At 42.4% G+C, this 15,326-nt stretch overlaps 1 protein-coding gene across 2 annotated transcripts in view; it reads right to left on the bottom strand.

The window, feature by feature from the left end:
- The window catches only part of LOC140420959 (fibronectin type-III domain-containing protein 3A-like), a 174,342-nt gene that overhangs the window by 56,144 nt on the left and 102,872 nt on the right, over positions 1-15,326 (bottom strand). For both annotated transcript variants that reach the window (XM_072505159.1, XM_072505160.1), the window contains 2 exons: positions 9,251-9,488; positions 1,989-2,285 (listed from right to left, as the gene is read on the bottom strand). In XM_072505159.1, coding sequence (XP_072361260.1) covers positions 1,989-2,285; positions 9,251-9,488 — 535 coding nt within the window. The remainder of the gene's footprint in view (positions 1-1,988; positions 2,286-9,250; positions 9,489-15,326) is intronic.

The following is a 15,326-nucleotide window of genomic DNA, read 5'->3' as shown; positions in this document are numbered from 1 at the left end:
TTTGGCCTTTGCGTCCCTAGTAGCCCGGCGCAGGATATTGTTAATGTGGAAAGAAGCCAAGCCCCCGGGGGTGGAGACCTGGATAAATGACATGGCAGGGTTTATAAAGCTAGAGCGGATTAAGTTCGTTCTAAGGGGGTCGGCTCAAGGGTTCACCAGGCGGTGGCAACCGTTCGTCGAATACCTCGCAGAAAGATAGATGGAATGGAAAAAAGAAGGCAGCAGCAGCAGCCCAGGATCGGGGGGGGGGGGGGGGGAGGAGGAGGAGGAACCAGAAGGACTCTCAGGGTTGTTAATATATACTGTATAATATGTATAGGTCGTTGCGACAGATAATTATATATTGGACTGTTAAATTATATTTTTGGAGAGTGTTACTTGTGATAAGGCAGTTGCCAATTAGGGTTAGTTTTCATTTTTGTTATTTATTATTTATTCATTTTTTGTTTATAAAATAGGTCATTGTTATTTGTGTTGTTATAATACTGTGTAAAGGATGCACAATGTACTGTGTTGGTTGACCAAAAATTTTCAATAAAATATTTATTAAAAAAAAAAATTCACAGAATCAATGTTCGTTTTGCGGCGGCACGGTAGCACAGCGGTTACCACTGATGATTCACAGCGCCAGGGTCCTGGGTTCAATTCCCAGCTTGGGTCACAGTCTGTGCGGCGTCTGCATGTTCTCACAGTCTCTGCGTGGGTTTCCTCCTACAAGTCCCGAAAGACGTGCTGTTAGGTGAAGGGGACATTCTGAATTCTCCCTGTGTACCCAAACAGGCGCCGGTATATGGCTAGGGGATTTTCACAGTAACTTCATTGCAGTTAATGTAAGCCTACTTTAAAAAAAATTAATTTAGAGTACCCAATTAATTTTTTTCCAATTAAGGGCAAAATTTAGCATTACCAATCCACCTAGCCTGCACATATTTTGGGTTGTGGGGGCGAAACCCACGCAAACACAGACTGTGCAAACTCCACATGGACAGTGACCCAGAGCCGGGGTCGAACCTGGGACCTCGCCGCCATGAGGCAGCAGTGCTAACCCACTGCGCCATCGTGCTGCCCTAATGTAAGCCTACTTGTGACACTAATTAAGATAATATTTTTTCAACAGAATCTTTGGCTGTTGGACTTAATGCACACTCCAAAGTTTCACAGAAATTAAACAGTTGTAAGGTTTATTCTAATTTCTTTTGTTTTAACTTTAGCTAAATCAAAAGTAAACAATTTCTAAAGCCTTAAAATCGAATACATTCTATAAGGTGTAATGGAGCACTGCTTCAACAATAATAATGAATCCACAAGACTCCAGTGATACATTAAACTCCCCCTTGCTAAGTTAACAGCTCCAACTCATTGTCTAAACAGAACCAATACTACTGATGATGACACTTGCTCTTCAAAGTGAACTTGTCATTTTAATACACTGTTGCTGTATAATTTTGAACCAAGTGGACATCAACCAGAAATTCCATATTGCCATGTGTAAGAAACGGTTCAGAACAGATAAAGTTAATATTTAAAATTCAATAGTAAGTTTGATGTTATTAGATTTATTGAATGGCCTTTAAATGTTTTTTTTCCCTTTATAAATTGGATTAAATATACAGAATTCTGTTGGTATTTGCTTATTGTGTCATAGAAGAGCAATAAATACATAGTTGTGTATGAGTATACTCAATTCACATTTCAAATTACACCTTCTATTGATTTCAAATGACATCAAAATAGTAATGATAAAATGTTTCACTGTTAAGAACAATCTGTACCACTAACTCAAAAGTACAAACTTAACATGGTTTATTTGCAAATTGAAGTATCTGAATCTCCAGAGATTCCAAAGCATATAACATCTTGTGCCATGAGAACGCTATTAACATAACATTTACTGAAGCCAGTCAGCTGCGCAAACAACCATCTTCCTAAATTTTAACACATGCTTGCACTTTTCCAGTGTATCTAAGGGAACAGTTACAAGTTCTTACCTCCAGACTCTCCATCAACCTGTGGACTGCTTTGTGCTTTCCCAGACCGCTTCAGTTTTACTGGTCCGGTTGTAGTCCCTGTAACACTACATGTAGCTTGTCCCTTTCCATATCCATTTTGCACATTTGTAGGTGAAATAGAGTGACTTTTATGTGGAGAAGAAGGGGGGCTATTGGGTTTATCTTTCGGTCCTCCCACTTGTCTCTCTTTAAGCCTTTTCTGCAAACGTTCATGTGCTTTAAGAGTCCTTTCATCTCTGTGGTTGAAATTTGACCTTCCATGAAGCGAGCGAGGTTCTATAAAAACAGTTGCAGAAAATAATCAACGCTGTAAAACAATTTCATGTTTTGATTCTTTGTTAATATGACGCTTACACCACTGATCTGTACAGAACTTCATTACTGAAAAGTATGTTTTCATTTTATCTGCATCCCCATTTTCCCAATCTCCACACATCTATAACAAAGAGAGAATCTAAACAATGCATAAAGTTACATCTGGAGTTCAATATGCCAATTTCTTTCACTGACACCACACTCCATCCAGCAGCCCACACGGGAATTGGTACAATGCTTTAGGGCAGGCGGAGCATTGTGGAATGGTGAATTGAAAAAATGTGTTTACAAGCTGCTGTATCATTCTTTTATTCATATACCATGGTGTCCTCTTTCATCGCAGTATATCTCAGCATTTATCAATGGATCCTGTCGGTTTTAATTTAACCCAACTGACTGCTCTTTTATACATTCTACAAATTGCATCCAAGGATATACAGCATTTGGGAGTGCTGCTTTGGGAATGGCAAGCTAGGGCTTGAATTAGACTTCTTGTGAGGCTTACAAGATACATCTCTGGATGATAAAGCACAGAAAACAGATAAATGGGCAAACCTGGCTGAAGTTAAATTGCACTTGCTGCGTGACCTGTAAGGTATTGTTGGAGATGAAGCAAACCCTAATGGAATGAAGAATCTGTTTGGGTTCAAATCTGATCCCTTTATTGGATTAACTGAGTTTAAATGATAACACAATGTAAATTGCAAGAACTGAAAATAAACAAGAAATAAAAACCCGACACCCGAAAGTAATTGATACTGTAATTTAAATGATAGAAACGGTTATTAGTAAAACTCACTGATGAAGTGGCCTCAACAGAACAATAACAAAAATGTACTGCTGGGTCTATCACTTTTGATTCTTCTCTAGTAGGCCGCATTTACTACTGGGGTTTATTAATGGTAAATTAAACTTTTTTTGCTGACCTCTTGTGAATCTTGCAGAATCTATCATTTGTGAACGAAGACGTTCATGTATAAAGGGAATGGTAGCTTCTCTAGTAGGGCATAAAAGTCAGAGGCATACAAAAAGATAATACAAAGATATGCAGAAGGACAGGTAGTATTGAGGAAGCAGGGGGCTTCAGAAGGACTTGGACAGGCAAGGAGGGTGGGCAAAGTGGCAGATGGAATACAAGGTGGAAAAGTGTGAGGTTATGCATTGTGAAAGGAGGAATGGAGGCATAGACTATTTTCTAGAAAATCAGAAGCACAAAGGGATTTATGAGTCCTGGTTCAAGATTCTCTTATGGTTAACCAGCAGGTTCAGTCGGCAGTTAGAAAGGCAAATGCAATGTTAGGATTCATGTCAAGAGGGCTAGAATATAAAATAGGAATGTACTTCTGAGGCTGTAGAAGGTTCTAGAAAGACTCCCTTTGGAGTATTGTGAGCAGTTTTGGGCCCCGTATCTAAGGAAGGATGTACTGATCTTGAAAAGGGTCCAGAGGAGGTTCACAAGAATGATCCCTAGAATGAAGAGCTTGTCATATGAGGAGCAGTTGAGGACTCTGGGTCTGTACTAGTTGGGATTTTGGAAGATGAGGGGGCCCTTATTGAAATGTACAGAATACCGAGAAAGGCTTAGATAGATTGGACGTGGAGAGGATGTTTCCACAAGTAGGAAAAACTAGAACCCAAGACCATAGTCTCAGACTGAACGGACAATCCTTTAAAACTGAGATGAGGAGGAATTTCTTCCCAGAAGGTAGTGAATCTGTGGAAGTCATTGCCACAGAAGGCTGTGGAGGCCAATTCACTGAGTGTCTTTAAGACAGAGATAGATAGGTTCTTGACTGATAAAGGGATCAGGGGTTATGGGGAGAAGGCAGGAGAATGGAGGTGAGAAACACATCAGCCATGATTGAATGGGGGAGCAGACCCGATGGGCCAAATGGCCAGAATCTGCTCCTGTGTCTTATGGTCTTAAAAAGAGGGCGGACAAAATTACTATGCTGCAAAAATTGTTTTAAAAATTGACATAAAATATTCACCACAATATGAGGTGTTTATGTTCCATTGAATCTCTGCCCATTGTCTCTTTTCAGCTCATCAGCATATCTTTCTACTCCCTTTAATTCTCACATCTAATTTTCTTTTTAAACTATCTGAGTTATTTGCCCGAACCCCACCGTGTAGTATCAAGTTCTGCATTCTAACTATTGAGTAAAATAATTCATCCTCATTCCATTGGATTTATTTGTCACCATCTTGAATTTATTGCCTCTTCTTTTGAATTCTGCCATAAATGGAAGCACTCGCTCCACCTCTATCAACGCCCTCCCGTATTAATTTCAAGACCTCTTTCAGGTCCCCTCTAAATCTTCCCTTTTCAAAAGAAATAAACCCTCGTCCATTCAATATTTTCCAATAGGAGTAACCTTTCAGTGATGGTACCATCCGTTAAATTGGATGCACATTTTCTCCAGTGTCTCCATTTCCTTTCCATAGCATGGCGACCATAGCATTGTACTCCTTGTGTAACTTGACCAGAATCATCTTCAAGTTTGCATTACTTCACTAAGGAATTCCATGTCCCAGTTCATTGTTAGCATCTTTAATTTCTCTGCTGACCAACAATGTTGCTTTTAACGATTTGTTCATCTGTACCCTTGGATTCCTTTGTTCTTCTATCTCATTCAATTTATCTTCTAAGCTGTAAGTGATATTTCTATTTTTCTATCAGAACGTACCACCTCACATCTCTCCTTGTAAAGTTCATTTACCACTTAAATGCCTAGGGTGCAAATTTTTGAATGTCTTCTTGTTTTATGCTACATTCCTTCTTAGTATTAGTTGTGCTCCCCAGTTTGGTACCACCTGTAACTTTTGATACTGACTTGCTTGTTCCCAAGGCCAAATCATTAATACAAATTGTGATTAACAATGGTCCCAGCACTGATCCTTTTGGAAGATGGATTTCTCCCTTCCTCCAATCAGAGTAACTATCCATTATGCCTACTTGCTGCTTTTCATTTGCTAATCTTCTATCCATTCAGCCAATCATTCTTACTCCACGTGCCTTCACCTTTGTCAGGAGCCTACTGCGTGATACCTCATCAAAGGCCTTTTGAAATTCCAGGTATGACATCCAACTTATGACACCTTCGAAGAATTTTATCAGTTAAGTATGAATTGTTTTTTTTGGAATCCATAGACTCGTTTTTTATGTTTTCTATCTCGACTCCATTACTTCTTTTAGGTCCAATTTCAATATCTTTCCCATTACTGAAGTTAAGCTGACTGGTCTAAAGTTACCGGGTTTTGTTCCATCCCTTCATATATATATATTATATAGAAATATTAGTTGTCCACCAGTCCTCAGGCCCTATCCCCTCTTCTCTGGAATTTTATATCTAATACATATATTATATATATATATTTATTTAAACTGATGCCTTGATTACATTCTGCCTGATTCCCTTCAGCTTGGATGCATATCTATCCTAGGGGTTTTATCCTCATCTAGTTTTGGGAGTTTGTCAACCATTTTCTCCCTTTCTATCCCAACTACATTCATGGTCTTTTTAATACAATAATCTATTCTAAAATAGTGGTGGCCAATTTGCGACCTTAAATTTTGGTGAAAGTTATTCATTGCTTCTGCCATTTCTCTGTCATTACCTGAGAATGTATCTATTCACCATTTAGTCCCCTATCCCTACTTTAACTTTCCTTGTATCATAGATCTCATTCTTTGATAATCTGATTTTGTACTTTCTCTTTTGCTTGCTTAATGGCTTTTTATAAGCTTAAGCACCCAAGCTTTTCATTTTCCATTTTGTCCCCCTCCTTTAATAGCTAATGTCTATTTATTTAGATTTAATGTTCCCTTTAGTTCCATAACAATAATGACGCTGATGTACCATAATTAGCTTTCTTGCTTTTTGGTTTTAATTCATTTGAACTACTTGTAAAGATTTTCCACTGTTTTGCTTTCTCTGTCTCAAAATTTTCTCCCCCACTAACTTTCTTTCATTTAACCCTTATTTGCTGAAAATGTTCTTTCTTACATGGCCTTCATTGCAAGAGGACTTGAACACAGGAGAATGGATGTCTTACTGCAGCTGTACAGGGCCTTGGTGAGACCATACCTGGCATAATGTGTGCAGTTTTGGTCTTCTTATCGAAGAAAAGGTGCACTTGTATGGAGGGAGTGCAGCAAAGGTTCACCAGACTGGGTTGGGTCGACTGGGCCTGCATTCACTGGAATTTAGAAGAATGAGAGGGGATTAAATTGAAATGTATAAAGCTCTGGCAGGGATCTTATTTCCTCTGGCTGGAGGGGGTCTAGAACAAGGGGTTACAGTCTCAGGATAAGGGGTAGGACAATTAGGTCTGAGATTAAGAGAAAATTCTTCACTCAAGATGGTGGTGAACCAATGGAATTCTCTACCACAGAAGGCTGCGGAGGCCAAATCATTGAATACATTTGAGGAAGTAAATAGATTTCTAGACTCGAAAGGTGTCATGGGGTTAGAGGGAGGGTGCAGGAGTATGGCAGTGAGTTAGAGGATCAGCCATGTTCAATGGCAGAGCAGATTCAACAGGCCAAATAGACTACTCCTACTTTCTGTTTCTGCATTAAATCCTTTCCTGCTGCTTCATGCCAGTTTAATTGTGTGTGTGGGGGTGGGAATTACCATAAGTTGTAGGAGCTAAAGTAGGCCATTCAGCCCATCAGGTTTGCTCCGCCATTCACTGCGATCAAGGCTTATCTGATATCATCAACTCCACTTTCCCACTTTATCCCCATAACGCTTGATTCCTTTAACGAATTAAAAATCTATCTAGCTCAGCCTTGAACATACATAACGACCCAGCCTCTACAGTAAAGAATTCCACAGTTTCCCAACCCTCAGAAGAAATTCTTTCTCATTTCTATCTAAATGAGTGACCTCTTACTCGGAGATTATGTCCTCCAGTCCTAAACTCTCACACAAGGGGAAACATCCTCTCAGCCTCTACCCTGTTAAGCCCCGAGGATCCTGCATATCTCAATAAGGTTGCCTCATCCAAATGAGTATACAGGCCCAATCTACTCAACCTCTCAGAAGAAATTCCCTCCATACCCAGGATTAACCTAGTGAACTTTCTCTGGTCTGCCTCCAATGCCATTATACCTTTCTTTAATCGGGGACTAAGACTGGTCACACTATGCCAGGTGTGGTATAACTATTGCCTTTCATACTTTCAACGGGGCTTCTCTATTTTTAAACTCCATTCCCTATGAAATAAAGACAAGATTTAATTTGCCTTCCTAATTACCTGAACTTGCCTGCTAGCTTTTTGCGATTTATGCACGAGGACCCCCAAATCCCTCTGTGTTGCAGTTTTCTGAAGTCCACTATTTGGTGGTCTAAAGTATATCCCAACAGGGTGATGGATTTTAACTCAATCCACATGGATCTCTTTTTTTTTCGTATATAGCTATCTTTAACTAGTAGTTATCCACCGCACTCACCAATTTGCACGTAATAAGGTAATAATCCCAGAGATAATACCTGTTAATTCCCACTTTTCAATTTTTCTCCTAGCTTTCATAGCACAACTTCCCCCTCTTCCTTCCTAGGTTATTGGCTCTAGCATGGAGCACAACTGGATTCTTTTCCTTTTCCAAATACTTCTCCAGATGTTTCAAGATGTCCCTTTCTCTGACACCAGGTAAAATCACATCCTGCGAGACTCTTGATCCCAAGGGCCCCGCCCACCTACACCTCCAAGTTACAGAATCCTCTGTGACGTGCACCTTTTCCCTTTGAATGGTCTCCACAGTACCCTTGATCACAGCATTCTTTCTGTACTTCCCAGTTATTCTCATTTTCTTCAGAGGTACTTTGTACCTGTTGAACATGAGCAGTGTCTGCTAGACACCTTCCTTCACTACCTCTCCTATATTTCTCTAACCTGGCTGATTAAAATCACATTATTTACTTCCTGCACACCCCTGGTGTGTGATAGTACTCTGGAGTAAATATCTTGGAGCTCTTTCGCCTCCCATGCCAGACTATCACGAGTGGAACTGCTGCATAATGACTCTGAACCTTAGTGTCTAGTCAGAAAGATATTTCTGACAGACATGGAAGTCTAGAAAAATCTTGTTGTCCATTAACGTCCAAATACTACAATCCTTAGAGTCTTAATTAATTAGTTGGTTGTCTGTAGTTTATTTTTTGAACCAATTGGTAACTTGGTCTTGCTCATTAAATGTGTATTTACTTCAATGTTAAATTAATCGATTACTGTGATTAATCATTTAGCAATAGCCATTAGACTTTATATAAGTAGTTTGAATTGAATCACTTGGCTCATTAACTTCAATATACACTTGTACTAATAATGATTTCTTTACCAAGTCAAGTTTAACAGTAACCACTAAAGAGACTAAACAGACAAAGGAATAGATAGATATACCTCTACTTTTAATTTCCTCGGGTTCGCCTTTTCCTCTGTACTTTGATTATGTCACATTTTCAATTCCTGTTCCAAATATTTACTTGTTTGCTGTTAGCACTTGGTGTAAATCAGTCATCTCCCCTTCCACCCCTGCACCGAATTCCCAGTGTTGCTGTTTAGCAAGTCACTTCATTTAGTAGATTCTTCCAGTTCTGTTTGGCACAGATGTCCCTCAAACAGATATTTTACAAACACCCTAGTTACAACTGGTCAGTCAATAGCCAGCCACAGCAGTTAACACTTACAGCTGATTGACTGCTCATTGTTACTGATTTACAGATTTAAAGATTTTAAAAAACATTTTGTTAAATTTCAGGTTTGTATCACAATAGTAGTCTTCCCACTCCTTACCGCGCTGAGATTTTTTTGTCACTGTTTCGCAAGCCACCACAGTAAATTTTCCCACAACTGTGGCACACAGATTTGAACTTTAATAATAAATCTGTTACTGCTACATCTTTGCATGTACCTACCTTGATCTGCAAAAATGTGGGGTGGTGGAGGGTGTTGAGCAATGAACTGTGGAGGGATGTCCCCTGTTCCTGTTACTGGAGCGTAAACTTGATGAGGGTGGGGTATTAATGCAGGGTGATGGTGCATGTAGTGCGGCACATGAGGCGGAGGAGGATGCATAGAGGGATGATTACTAGGGTGGAATTCTGTTGAGTGTGGCAACACAACAACCCTTCGAACACCATTTTCTTCTATTACCTGCAAAACAAAGTTCTCCTTTTGAAAGTGAATCAGAATTATAACCCATTTCTCTTATTTGGGGATATATTCTAAAGATGCTTTTATATAAGCTAACCTTCGGAAAAACATCTCCATACTAACTGAAACATTCCGCATTTCCTCCTTATTCCGATAGTCCTTGGATATTTCGCGATTCATTCATCTCCTTTATTTATCTTTGCTTTGCCTATCTTTATGTATCCCCTCCAGCTGCCTTTGTTATCCCTTCCACTTGTTTACTATACTTTCATTTCTAACTTGGAAACTTTTTTCAGGCTAATGGTTGTTTTAACTATCCTTCTAAGGGCAGCATTGTAGCATAGTGGGTACCACTGTTGCTTCACAGCTCCAGGGTCCCAGGTTCGATTCCCGGCTTGGGTCACTGTCTGTGCGGAGTCTGCACGTTCTCCCCTTGTCTGCTTGGGTTTCCTCCGGGTGCTCCGGTTTCCTCCCACAAGTCCCGAAAGTTGTGCTTGTTAGGTGAATTAAACATTCTGAATTCTCCCTCAGTGTACCCGAACAGGCGGTGGAATGTGGCGACTAGGGACTTTTCACAGTAACTTCATTGCAGTGTTAATGTAAGCCTACTTGTGACAATAAAGATTATTATATTGTATTATTATATTATTTTGCTCAGAAAGATCAACTGGAAAAAAAGACCTAATGTTCAAAATCATGTTGCAGAACCTTTTCTTCACTGCTGGCTCACCCCTTACTTTTGCTATTTAGAAATATCCTCATTCCATCACCTTATTTATTCTATTTCTTTTAGACAGCAGTGCGGTAAATAGCAATGCACCACAAACTAACGATTTTAAATTTGACAAAGTGCTGTGCTAGGTTTCTTTAATTAAAATGTAAAACTACAATTCAGAATGAAAACTTGTTATGACCAGTTTGCCAAATCATGGGAATATCAACATTACCAGCACATATTTGACAGCTCATGCAGTGCTTATTAGCAAAACAAACTCTGAACCTCTGATATGGCATGGTGCCACAACTCTGTTTCCATAATATATTATGCAACAGAAAGGCAAAATGTGGATACCCGAGGGTCAGAATATTTATTTTGTTAATTTATTTTGACAAGTAGCATCTGCTATAAAACTTCAGTTTCAACAATTTGGTAGCATATTATGTTTTAGCTGCAGAAAATGAGCAGATGGCAATTTCTCACAGCAGTAAATATTTTCGTTCAAGGATTAGGCATGGTGGCATTAGCCACTTAAATGAACTCTCAATGTATGGAAGATTACATCTGCAGAGAGGATTAAGTAACAACTTGTATTCATACAGTGCCTTCAACATAACACATCCAAGGCCCTTCAAAGGAGCATTATAAAGCAAAATAAGGCATTGAGTCACATAAGGAGACATTCGGTCAATGACCAAAAGCAGTACAGTGAAGCACTTCTTCAGCCTTTTGTATACAATGTATTATGCCGCAATTCATGTGCTGGCTGTTATGTGGGGACTTCATAAATCCAAATAATTTCTTTGTTGGATATTTGATATTGTGCCCAAAACCTATTTCCTGCCCCTAAAATGGGGATTTTGCATACTTAAGTTTAAGTACATACATAAAAACATAGAAGATAGTAGGAGGAGGCCATTCAGCCCTTCGAACCAGCTCCGCCATTATCATGATCATGGCTGATCGGCCAACTCAATAGCCTAATCCTACTTTCTCCCCATAACTCTTGATCCCATTCGCCTCAAGTGCTGTATCTAGCCGCCTCTTGAATGTATTCAATGCCTTAGTCTCAACTACCACCTGTGGGAATGAATTCCACAGGCTCACCACTTTTTGGGTGACAAAATTACTCATCTCTGTCCTAAATGGTCTACCCAGAATCCTCAGTCAGCGACCTCTGGTTCTGGACACACCCACCATCAGGAACATCCTCCCTGCATCCACCTGATCTAGTCCTGTTAGAATCTTACAAATCTCTATGAGATCCCCTCTCATTCGTCTGAACTCCAGCGAAAACAATCCTAACTTAGTCAATCTCTCCTCATACACCACAGATTATCAAGTCTAAATAGAATGACTACATTATTCAGTATGGAACTTTGCCATACCTAACATTGTGCTCTGAAAGGAGTAAGAAAAATAGTAGAGTATTTCTTGCCTCCGTCACAAATCTGCACTGCTTCAATTACCCCCGAAGTAGACAAAACTGTTTCCATACCATCAGGTAAAAATAATACCCTCCCCTCGTTCTGCACATGCTGCTGATATTACTGGGAATAATCCCATTTAAAATAAATGCTATTCTCCTATTACACATACAGACCTGGGCTCAGTTTTTAAAATTCAGAACAAAAAGTGGTCTAAGTCACCCATTGTCATAAATATATGACCAACTAAATATCCATTCTCTAATGTCATTGTGCTATCTCCTGCAGAAGATACCTCTCCCTGTCACTTCAACCTCAACGACATCTTATCCTTCATAGCCTTGCTGGTCGTCAGTCCCTAGCTTCTGCTGGATGTCTCCTTCCTGGCTGTAACGTTTACTTTAGCATGGTGCAAATAGGAATTCTACGTATGATAAAGAAAACATTAAGAGTTCAGTACTTCCTGTCCCACCTGTAACCAAGCTTCTGCACCTGGAACAAAGCAATAGTTTTGGATAGAAGCCTTGATCGGCAGCTCACAACAATCAGAACAGATGGTGAATGATCCGCTCCTCAAGTCTCACAAATTCCCAGAGAACAGATGAGTTGACCCACAGGGTTGGGAACATTTGATCTGGATTGTTTTGTGCCTACCTTGTAATATATTTTTAGCACATTCGCTACCTTGTTGCTAGCTGTGTTGGGTAGTTGCAATTTATTACTATAGGTTTATGATAATAGAGAAAGAAATAGAATTAACTTTAGCAGCTCACCACCGAAATTCTTTTGATCAAAATAAATTATATTTATTAAGCAGCTTCCGTGTCCTCGGGTTACATCAATGTGCTTCACTTTAGAAATGTAGGAATGTTGCTTTGACATTTAATGCTGCTGAGTCAATATCCTGCATTCCCTATCTAAAGAATAGTAGTAGTGGCACCTGCACCACATGGACTCCAGAGGCTGAAGAAGTTGGCTCACCACCAACTTCTCAACTAGGATAGGCAATAAATACTGGCCTCACTACCGAAGCCCATATCTCAGAATGTTTTTTAAATGCAGGAAGTAATTTGCACAATGATGCACGATCAATGACCACTAAAGCGAGGTTGTAGTCCAACTGAAGGTTTTAATAAGCTAAATGTTTCCCCCAGCAGCTCAGGAACAGAATGAAGGCTCCTGGGGCGGCATGGGCTCTTATACCCCGCCTAGCAGGGCGGAGCTACCATACAGCTTGACCAATAGGAAACATACAATATCTACCAATAGTGTCCCAGCATACCAGGTACCGTAATACCGCTACACAGACTACCACATTCACGCCCTGTTAAAAAAGAGTCCGGCAGGGGTGGTGGCCTGACATTACAGCATGGTAAAGTGGTAGAAATTATAGTTATGGAGGTACCGTAATACCTCCGTACAGCGTTTTGTACCTATTTACAATTCTATTTATTATTTACAATTTATGATTCATAATTAAGTATACACTTTAAAATGAAGCAATCAGTCGATCGGGAGCCCTGGTCGTCCTCTGTGATCGTCGAAGCTTCGGTGGTGACTCCGGTGGAGGCTCGGGCATCTGTGACTCCGGGGGCGTGGCCTCGATCCCTGTGGCAGCTTCGATACCTCTAGGCGGCGCTGGTGGGGAAAACGGTTGACCTGGGAAGGGAGCGTCTGCGGGGTGTCGGTGGGTGGGGGGGCCTAGACGGGGCTGGCGGAAGGACCGACCCTCCTGTAAGGTTCACAGGTGGGAGGGAGGGTGGGACTGGTGGCTGGGGTATGCGTGGGGCTCCGGTGGGCGCCAGGTCTCGTAGGGAGACCGTATCTTGTCAGCCGTCGGGGTACGCCACGTAGGCGTACTGGGGGTTAGCGTGGAGAAGATGGACCCTCTCGACCAACGGGTCCGACTTGTGTGCCTGCACGTGTTTTCGGAGCAGGATGGGTCCGGGAGCTGCCAGCCAGGTCGGGAGCGAGGTCCCAGAGGAGGACTTCCTGGGGAAGATAAGGAGACGTTCGTGAGGTGTTTGGTTGGTTGTGGTACAAAGCAGTGACCGGATGGAGTGGAGGGCATCCGGGAGGACTTCCTGCCAGCGGGAGACTGGGAGATTCCTGGAATGTAGGGCCAGTAGGACGGTCTTCCAGACCGTTCCATTCTCCCTCTCTACCTGTCCGTTACCCCGGGGGTTATAACTGGTTGTCCTGCTCGAGGCGATGCCCTTGCCGAGCAGGAATTGACGCAGATCGTCGCTCATAAAGGAGGACCCCCTATCAATATGTATGTAAGCAGAGAACCCGAACAGTGTAAAGATGCTATGGAGGGCCTTGATGACGGTGGTTGCGGTCATGTCGGGGCAGGGGATGGCGAATGGGAACCGGGAGTACTCGTCAATCACGTTCAGGAAGTACGTGTTGCGGTCGGTGGAGGGGAGGGGGCCTTTGAAGTCCATGCTGAGGCGTTCAAAAGGACGGGCAGCCTTTATCAGGTACGCTTTCTCTGGCCGGTAGAAGTGCGGTTTGCACTCCGTGCAGATTTGGCAGTCCCTGGTGGCTGTCCTGACCTCCTCGATGGAGTAGGGCAGGTTGCGGGTCTTGATAAAGTGGAAAAAGCGAGTGACCCCCGGGTGGCAGAGGTCTTCGTGGAGGGCTCGGAGGCGGTCCACTTGTGCTTTGGCACATGTGCCGCTGGACAGGGCAACAGGAGGCTCGTTTAGCTTCCCGGGACGATACAAGATCTCGTAGTTGTCGGTGAAGAGTTCGATTCTCCACCGCAAGATCTTATCGTTCTTTATCTTGCCCCGCTGTGCATTATCGAACATGAAAGCAACCGGCCGTTGGTCAGTGAGGAGAATGAATCTCCTGCCGGCCAGGTAATGCCTCCAATGTCGCACAGCTTCTACTATGGCCTGGGCCTCCTTTTCGACTGAGGAGTGGCGGATTTCGGAAGCGTGGAGGGTACGTGAGAAGAAGGCCACGGGTCTGCCCGCTTGGTTGAGGGTGGCCGCCAGAGCTACGTCAGACACGTCGCTCTCGACCTGGAAGGGGAGGGACACGTCGGTGGTGTGCATCGTGGCCTTTGCAATGTCTGCTTTGATGCGGCTGAAGGCCTGGCGGGCCTCTATCGACAGGGGAAAAGCTGTGGATTGGATCAGGGGACGGGCCTTGTCCGCCTATGTGGGGACCCACTGGGCATAGTAAGAGAAAAACCCTGGGCAGCGCTTCAGTGCCTTGGGGCAGTGAGGGATGGGGAACTCCATAAGGGGGCGCATGCGCTCAGGATCGGAGCCTATAACTCCATTTTGCACTACGTAGCCGAGGATGGCTAGACGGTCGGTGCTAAACACTCATTTATCCTTGCTGTATGTAAGGTTAAGGATCTTTGCGGTCTGGAGAAATTTTCGGAGGTTGGTGTCGTGGTCCTGCTGGTCGTGGCCGCAGATGGTGACATTATGAAGATACGGGAAGGTTCCCCGTAAACCGTACCGGTCAACCATTTGGTCCATCTCGCGCTGGAAGACCGAGACCCCGTTGGTGACACCGAAGGGAACCCTTAAGAAGTGGTAGAGCCGCCCATCTGCCTCAAAGGCAGTGAGTTTGCGGTCACTAGTGCGGATGGGGAGCTGGTGGTAGGCGGACTTAAGATCCACCGTGGAGAAGACCTTGTAATGCGTGATCCTGTTTACCAGGTCGGACATG

Source organism: Scyliorhinus torazame, chromosome 5 (genome assembly GCF_047496885.1).
Source record: "Scyliorhinus torazame isolate Kashiwa2021f chromosome 5, sScyTor2.1, whole genome shotgun sequence".
In the NCBI taxonomy this organism is placed as follows: domain Eukaryota; kingdom Metazoa; phylum Chordata; class Chondrichthyes; order Carcharhiniformes; family Scyliorhinidae; genus Scyliorhinus; species Scyliorhinus torazame.
This window is presented reverse-complemented; position numbering and strand designations above follow the sequence as displayed.